We start from the raw sequence: 9,368 nt of genomic DNA on the forward strand, positions 1-9,368 counted from the left end.
AATACCTCATGACAAGCTGCAGACCATACTATTTACCAAGAGAGTTTTCATCTATATTTTTTGTAGCTGTCTATTTAAAACCACAACCCGATGCTGGCTCTAAGACTGCACTCAATGAACTGTATAGAGTCATATGCAAACAAGAAAATGTACATCCAGAGGCAACGCTTCTCGTAGCCAGAGATTATATTGCAGGGAAACTAAAATCTGTTTTAACTCATATTTACCAGCATGTCACCTGTGCAATTACCAAGATAGCAAAAAATGTCCTCCCGCTTACTATTTGCCGCTTGCCTTAAGCCCAAGGCTATAAATTCCTAGCACCAGCAGGCAAATGGAGTTTGTCGTTTAAGACGTGATTTGCATCTCTGGTGGGTAGCCCTCTCCCATAGGACCACTATAAGCCCTTGGCAGGCTGCTTTTGCAACTCTGAAATTTTGCCTCCACTCAGAGAACATCTTTAAGCCCTAGGCAACCCATCTAGCCATAAGATAATTTGAAAGACAATAGCAAGGAATTTCTCTAATCTCAAATTCGGCCTGCCACTTTACAGCCAACCACAGCCAGCCAGAGGCCGCGAGCTGTTTTTGTTGTTTCTATAAATACCTTTTATTTGATTAGATTTATTTGCCAATTTAAAAACACAATACAACCACACATGTGGACATGTGAACTTAATGCATTCACAATCACTGAGGATGACACAAAAACAAGTGACACACCTACCCAGATAGCAAAAATTCCCCCCCCCCCACTTGCTATTTCTCTCTGTCGCTACGCCCATGGCTATAAATTCCTTCCGCCATCGGGTGAGTGGAGTTTGCAGCTAAAGACGTAATTTGCATCACTGGCGGGTAGCCCCCATTCAGAGGACCATATAAGCAGGCCGCTTTTGCATCTCTGGTGTTTAGCCTCCACTCAGAGGACCGTTATACGCCCTAGGCAAGCCATCAAGCCCTGAGATAATTTGAAAGACAATAGCAAGGAATTTCTCTAATCTCAAATTTGGCCTGCCACCTTCCAGCTAACCACAGTCTGTTTTTGTTGTGATCTCTAAACCTTAACCGACTTTTAATGTGATTTAAATTTGATGGCTAAATTTGATGGCAACATGGCTTAAGGACAACAAAGTCAAGATATTGGAGTGGCCATCACAAAGCCCTGACCTCAATCCCATTGTGGGCAGTACTGAAAAAGCGTGTTCGAGCAAGGAGGCCTACTAACCTGACTCAGTTACACCAGCTCTGTCAGGAGGAATGGGCCAAAATTCACCCAACTTATTGTGGTAAGCTTGTGGAAGGCTACCTGAAACGTTTGACCCAAGTATAACAATTTAAAGGCAATGCTACCAAATACTAATTGAGTTTATGTAAACTTCTGACCCTAAGTGACCTAAGACAGGCAATTTTTACTCAGATTAAATATCAGGAATTGTGAAAAACGAGTCCAGGTGAGTTTAATGAGTGCTGATGTGCGTAATGATGGTGACAGGTGTGCGTAATGAAGGGCAGCCTGGCGCCCTCGAGCGCCAGAGAGGGGGAGCGGGAGCAGGCGTGACAGGAGGCTTTAGGAGAGATAATATTTAATAGTTTTAAACCTCCAAACCCATGTTTGTTATATAAATATGCCCGTTTGACTTTATATGGTTTGAAAAATGATTATCCTGGAGTCAGTAGAGCCATGACTAAATATGTAAGCTGCGATACCACTAGATAATTCATGAGGGTAATTTTCCCATAGATGGACAGGTGTTTCCCTCTCCCTCTCTTCATAACCCAGGCATTTATTTGCTTAAACAGGCGCTTATTAGAGACAGGCTTCTATTTGAGCCAGGCGTCTATTTCCTTAATGCACACAGCATTTGCTAATTTGCATAGTTCATTGTTTAATTCCAGAATTCAGTTCTACCATTTTAATACATTTCTTAATGTACTGCACTAATTTGTTAACATTTACACACTGTGTCACGTTCCTTTTGTCTTAGTATGACTCTATTTAGAATTTTAAAAAACTTTTTCCTTGACATAATAATTTTTCTCCTCTTTGACTATGCATTTTCGGCAGTTCTTACTTGCACCACTAGAGGGCGATCAGTCAAATTTTAGGGGTCTGTACTCCCAAAGTTGTTGCCTGTTTTTGTGCTTGCCAGTTAGCTAGCAGTTCAAAGCTGTGAGCAGCCAATGGCTAGCAGTTTATTAATGCCGATAAAAAAGCATGATTGCCATCATTTCTTTAAAGTCATTATTACATTTCTTTATGTTACAAATCAAACATTAAACCTTGTAAACAATTCATTGTAATCCATGGTAACCTCGTAAGCAATTCATTTAGACCCACCATTTATTTGAAACAGTCGTTTATTTGCTGAAACGTGTGCTGGCTATGCCCATTTCATTGGGAAACCATATGGAAATTGTAAGTTTGTACCTTTTTAGAGACCCAATCTGTAGTATAGTATACTTATCATATACTGAAAAATATATATAAACGCAACATGCAACAATGTCAATGATTTTACTGAGTTACAGTTCATATAAGTCAATCAGTCAATTGAAATAAATGCATTAGGCCCTAATCTATGGACTTCACATTAATGGGAATACAGATATGCATTTGTCAGTCACAGATACATAAAAAAAAAACGTAGGGGCATGGATCAGAAAACCAGTCAGTATCTGTGGTGACCACCATTTGCCTCATGCGGCGTGACACAACTCCTTCGCATAGAGTTGATCAGGCTGTTGATTGTGGCCTGTGGAATGTTGTCCCACTCCTCCTCAATGTCTGTGCGAAGTTGCTGGATATTGGTGGGAACTGGACACGCTGTCGTACACGTCGCTCCAGAGCATGCCAAACGTGCTCAATGGGTGACATGTCTGGTGAGTATGCAGGCCATAGGATAACTGGGACATTTTCAGCTTCCAGGAATTGTGTACAGATCCTTGCGACATGGGGTCAAGCATTATCATGTTGAAACATGATAGTGGCGGATGAATGGCACAACAATGTGCCTCAGGATCTTGTCACGGTTTCTCTGTGCATTCAAATTGCCATCGTTAAAATGCAATTACCTTCGTTATCCGTAGCTTATGCATGCCCATACCATAACCCTACCACCATGGGGGACTCTGTTCAAAACGTTGACATCAGCAAACCGCTCACCCACACGACACCACACACGTGGTCTGCGGTTGTGAGGCCGGTTGGGCGTACTGCCAAATTCTCTAAATATATATTGGAAACGGCATATGGTAGAGAAAATAAAAGCTCTGGTGGACATTCCTGCAGTCAGCATGCCAATTGCATGCTCCCTCAAAACTTGAGACATCTTTGGGCATTGTGTTGTGTGACAAAACTGCACATTTTAGAGTGGCCTTTTATTGTCCCCAGCACAAGGTGCACCTGTGTAATGATCATGCTGTTTAATCAGCTTCAACTTTAAATTTGTCCAAATACTTTTGGTTCCCTAAAATGGGGGGACTATGTACAAAAAGTGCTGTAATTTCTTAACAGTTCACCCGATATACCATAAAATAAAAGCTGACAGTGTGCACTTCATAGTCATTGTATAATTCATTCAAATCCAAAGTGCTGGAGTACAGACCCAAAACTACAAAACATTTGTCACTGTCCAAATATTTTTGGACCTCACTGTATCTGAATTGCAACAGGAGGACTGGGGTGCTGTACCACACGTAAACATTCACAGTTTCAGATGTACATTTATCAGGAATCAACAGAAATGTACTTTTTGTATATATTGTTTGTGTAGATATCCTTATTTCATGTATTTTCTAAATTGACATCAGACAGCTCACCAATGGAAGTATGGTTTCCACTGTGTACAGCATAAGCGACAAATGAAAAGCAACAGCTTGTGTGAAATCAATGAATGCACAATAACCATTCACACATCTAGATCACACATTACCAACCATTGAAAGACAACCATAATGCTTTGTGTCAAATCAATTATACCGTAAGTGCTGCTTATTCTATATATCCACGACTGTATATTGCCTACCGATATGACTTTGGTGTAATATACAGCATGGCTGTAAATTCCACTGAGAAATTCGAGAAATTAAAACGTAAAACAGCTCACACGCAAAGAGAGTGTGTACGGAATTTGAATCCCTTTACACTACATCATCTCTAATCACCATCTCCACAGAAATCAATCATGCTCTCACATCAATCTGAAATCCTGTCATTTGTATTTCACAAATCCCAAACTACCAGCCTCATGCAGAATGCTGAACAAATCCAAAAGTAACTCACCTATCACTACTAGGTACGTGCCTGCCCAGTAGTCCACAGTGGGTGACAGTTTGGACATGTATTTGTTGTCCTCCTCCATCCTCCTCTTCCACAGACAGACCAGTAGGGACCAGTATTCACACACCCCAAAGGGTGCCAGCGATAGAATTTTACCTCTGACAGGGAAACAGGCTCTTCTGAGTAAGGCTTATTCTTCACATTATTGACATTACCACAGAAAGCATATTCAGATGTACACACACACACACACACACACACACACACACACACACACACACACACACACACCACAACACAACACACACACACACACACACACACACACACACACACACACACACACACACACACACACATGTTCCCAGAGGTGCACAGTACACACACATTCACAGACAAGTGCAGTACACACATACAGTAGCACCCCCACTCCCCTTCCCCACAGAGCAGATTAAATGACAAATGTGAACATTGACTTTAAGTACCACTCACGCAAACACACACACACACACACACACACACACACACACACACACCACACACACACACACACACACACACACACACACACACACACACACACACACACACACATACTAATTTACACATACACTCCTGTCCTGTCCTCTTTCTATGCTCCTGTCAACATTCGCACCCGTTTGTGCGAACATCCTTTTTCAGCACTGTGTTTGAGTGTGTGAGGGTGTGTMTGTTGTGGTCGTCCCTACAACGACCTAAGTGCAGGGAAAGCCCCCGGGGCCTGTCGTTCCAGAGGATTCTCATTAGAGAGGAGCCGCACCACAGCTTTACTGTAGTATTCATTAAAGTCCACCAAAACAATTACTATAATATATACTACAGTTTTCTTTTACTACAGTATTTATACTATATTTAACTGTAAATACTAATATATTACAGTATACAACCAGCCCAGCCACAAGGGAAAGGGAAGGGAAAGGGGATACCTAGTCAGTTTCACAACTTAATGCATTCAACCGAAATATGTTTTCCGCATTTAACCCAACCCCTCTGAATCAGAGAGATGACATGGACGTCGATTAAGGCAGCCTCCCGCTGCGGAATGCGGAAAACATATTTCGGTTGAATGCATTAAGCTGTGAAACTGACTAGGTGAAACTGACTAAGCAAAAAATAMGTGTTTTTAATAGCCTCCTTTGTTTMTATTAATATATACAATATATGAAATACTTTTGTACACTGTCTAGCATTCAAAATAATWGATAAATATCTCTAAATCCCCAAAACATTTTACAACACCTCAACACATCATCAGTGGGATAAGCCAATTTGTTAGCCCATAGTAGTTTCTACAAAGCAAATATATATTTTGCAGTATAAAGGAATTACATATGTTTCCTTATTAAATAACAGTTAAATAAAATGGAAAATGTGTTATTTGTCATGTTTTTGTCATTTTAAAGTGTTTTTACATGGTGCCAAAATCAAGGGACAATTACAARCGCAATTCAAGAAGGACCCCTTTTCTCCCAACAACAAACGCTGTCATTATCTTGTAAACACTTGTGCAACACTCATCAGGTGCTTTAGTGTGTTCTTTCACTCCCGTAATCTTCTGGCAAGGTGAAACAAATCTGCCTGTCTGCCSTTGAGCAAGGCCGTTAACCCCCCAACAACACCTGTTCCCCGGTTGCTGATGACTTGGACGTCGATTAAGGCAGCCTCCCGCATCTCTCTGATTCAGAGGGGTTGGGTTAAATGCGGAAAACATATTTCGGTTGAATGCATTAAGTTGTGAAACTGACTAGGTATCCCCTTTTSCCTTGCCTTTCCCTTGTGGCTGGGCTGGTTGGACAAGGTCATGCTCCGCTCTCAAATGGCCATAAGGGGCTTTGATGTGGAAAATAGACATTCCCTCTACTGACGCTATCGTCTCCTTTCAAGGGATGTATAGCTTAGGAAAAAAAGGTGTGGAAACAACACGGAACGTTAGTTGAAARGAGAAGCGGCGAGTAACATAAATGCTAACGCTAATAATGCTAATGTATAATAGTATATACGGTGCCTTCAGAAGGCATTCATTCCCCTTGTAGGCCGTCATTGTAAATAAGAATTTGTTCTTAGCTGACTTGCCCAGTTAAATGAAGGTTCAATTAAATGTTGTTGTGCTACTGTACAGCGTGAATTCAAATTGATACCGACAACATGAAAATGTGTTTTTACACATTTTTGAAAATGTATTGAAAATGAAATATAGAAATATATCTACATAAGTATTCACACCCGAGTCAATACTTTGTTGAAGCACATTTGGCAGTGATTACAGCTGTGAGCTTTCTACACCTGGATTGTGCAACATTTGCCCATTTATTATTTTCAAAATGATTCAAGCTCTGTCAAATTGGTTGTTGTTCATTGCTGGACAACCATTTTCAGGTCTTGACATAGATTTTCAAGTACATTTAAGTCAAAACTATAACTCGGCCACTCAGGAAGATTCGATGTCTTCTTGGTAAGCAACTCCAGTGTAGATTTGGCCTTGTGTTTTAGGTTATTGTCCTGCTGAAAGGTGAATTAATCTCCCAGTGTCTGGTGGAAAATAGACAGAACCAGGTTTTCCTGTAGGATTTTGCCTGCGCTTAGCTCRATTCCATCGAATTTTTATACTGGAAAAGTCCCCGGTCCTTAACGATTACAAGCACACCCATAACATGATGCAACTACCACTTTGCTTGAAAATATGGAGAGTGGTGCTCAGTAATGTGTTCTATTGGATTTGACCCAAACATAACACAGAGAGGTGGCTGCCTACCTACAGACTTCATATCATTTGCCACTTTAATAAATGGAACGCTAGTCACTTTATTAATGCCACTTTAAGAATGTTTACATATCTCGCTTACTCATCTCATACGTAWATACTGTATKCTTCACTATCTATTCTTTACTATCTATTGCATCTCATCCATATATTTTATACTTATATATTCTCATCCCGTTCCTTTACTAGATTGTGTGTATTAGGTTTTGTTGTGGAATTTGTTAGATATTAGGTTTTGTTGTGGAATTTGTTAGATATTAGGTTTTGTTGTGGAAGTGTTAGATATTACCTGTTAGATGCTGCTGCACTGTCGGATCTAGAAGCATAAGCATTTCACTACACTCGCAATAACATCTGCTAACCATGTGTATGTGACCAATAAAATGTGATTTGATTTGATTTGATTTGACTTTTTAAGCACATTTTTACTCCTGAACTTATTTAGGCTTGCCATAACAATGAGGTTGAGTACTTATGACATTCAGCTTTTCATTTTTTATTAATTTGTCAAAATTTCTAAAAACATAATTCCACTTTGATATTATGGGGTATTGTGTGTAGGCCAGTGACAAACAAATCTAAATAGAATCATTTTTAAATTCAGTCTGTAAACAACAAAATGTTAAAAAGTTAAGGGGTCTGAATACTTTCTGAAAGCACTGTAATACAGCGTAATACTTAAACACTATTTACCATAAACAAAAGTTGCATAAATAGCATTTACACGCTCCAATACTATCTTACTCCTGCCTGGCTCTCTGTACACAATCTCATCAGCCGTTGGGCTCCAAGCCTCAGAACAGAACTCAGTCTCTCCACTCAGACCGCTACATTTGGGATTAACATGAACACGGAGGTGCTTAGGAAGACGACTGAAGCCTCAACCAGGTAGATTAGAATATGCACGTGTTTGTGTGTGTGTGTGAGTAGGTGAGTGAGACAGAGGACATCCAGAGGCTGTCAGAGGGTAGATGGGGTGCAGTGTGTAGAAATGTAATGCATAGAACCAGAAATACCTCCAGTAATTTCAACAGCTAAAGGAGACAAAACTAAGAGCCAGAAAGAAAGAACTTATGCAGGTAGACCTGGAAAACATGCTTTACACAACCTGACTGAACCACATTCTCACCAAAGATACATTTAACACGGCATCCTCGCTTTGAATAGAGTATTCCCTTTGTCAGGATGTGTGCAAATAGTTAGGCATATGATGAGCTCCTAAAGACATATATGTCTGGATCAGGACTCAGGAGAGAGAACAACATCAGAGACAGAAGAACACGCTTTAAAACCCTCTGTTAATAATGCATAATCCATACTGAACAAAAATATAAACGTAACATGCAACCATTTCTAAGATTTTACTGAGTTACAGTTCATATAAGGAAATCAGTCAATTGAAATAAATTCATTAGGCCCTAATCTATGGATTTCACATGACTGGGCAGGGGCACAGCCATGGGTGGGCCTAGGGAGTTGTTGGGAGCCAGGCCCAGCAAATCAGAATGAGTCCCCTCCCCCCACCGGTTGGACATACTTCAGAATTCTCTAATACAATGCTGGAGGCGGCTTATGGTAGAGAAATTAACCTTACATTCTTTGGCAATAGCTCTGGTGGACATTCCTGCAGTCAYCATGCTAATTGTACGCTCCCTCAAAACTTGAGAAATCTGTGGCATTGTYTTGTGTGACAAAATGGCACATTTTAGATTGTCCCCAGCACAAGGTACACCTGTGTAAAGATCATGCTGTTTAATCAGCTTCTTGATATGCCACATCTATCAGGTGGATGGATTATCTTTGGTCACTAACAGGGAGGTAAACAAATTTGTGCACAAAATATGAAAGAAATAAGCTTTTTGCGCGTATGGAACATTTCTGGGATCTTTTATTTCAGCTCATGAAACACTTGACATGTTGCGTTTATATTTTTGTTCAGTATACTATTGATGAAGCTCTCTCATGCACAGGAAATACGTTCATTCCACACCGCAAGTTATAGATTCATAAATAAAGAGCGTAACCCCAATGGCAGGCTGTCAGAGTGGAGATATTCAGGGTGAAATAAGCTGCTTGTTTTGGTGGAAACTGAGCATCCAAAGACCTTTAGCTTTTTAGCCCACATGAGATCAAATACGATTTGGTTTTATAAACTTTTCATGAATTCAAAAAGGTTAGATCAGCAGAATTCTAACATTATCCCACACGTGGGATGTTTCTCAACATTGACACTGAAGCTGATTTTCTTGTTAAATAACTACTCAGTATGTACAGGTCTTGACATGAATAG

The 9,368-nt window shown here is 40.2% G+C and overlaps 1 protein-coding gene across 1 annotated transcript in view; it reads right to left on the reverse strand.

The window, feature by feature from the left end:
- Positions 1 to 6,358, reverse strand: part of LOC111954293 (opsin-5-like) — a 45,253-nt gene extending 38,895 nt beyond the window's left edge. Inside the window, exons 1-2 of the mRNA XM_070435853.1 lie at positions 6,318 to 6,358; positions 4,282 to 4,436 (exon numbers count right to left, since the gene is read on the reverse strand). Of these exons, the coding sequence (XP_070291954.1) occupies positions 4,282 to 4,436; positions 6,318 to 6,358 (196 nt within the window). The remainder of the gene's footprint in view (positions 1 to 4,281; positions 4,437 to 6,317) is intronic.
- Positions 6,359 to 9,368: the final 3,010 nt, after the last annotated feature.

The sequence above is a fragment of the Salvelinus sp. IW2-2015 genome, linkage group LG28, assembly GCF_002910315.2.
Source record: "Salvelinus sp. IW2-2015 linkage group LG28, ASM291031v2, whole genome shotgun sequence".
Lineage (NCBI taxonomy): Eukaryota > Metazoa > Chordata > Actinopteri > Salmoniformes > Salmonidae > Salvelinus > Salvelinus sp. IW2-2015.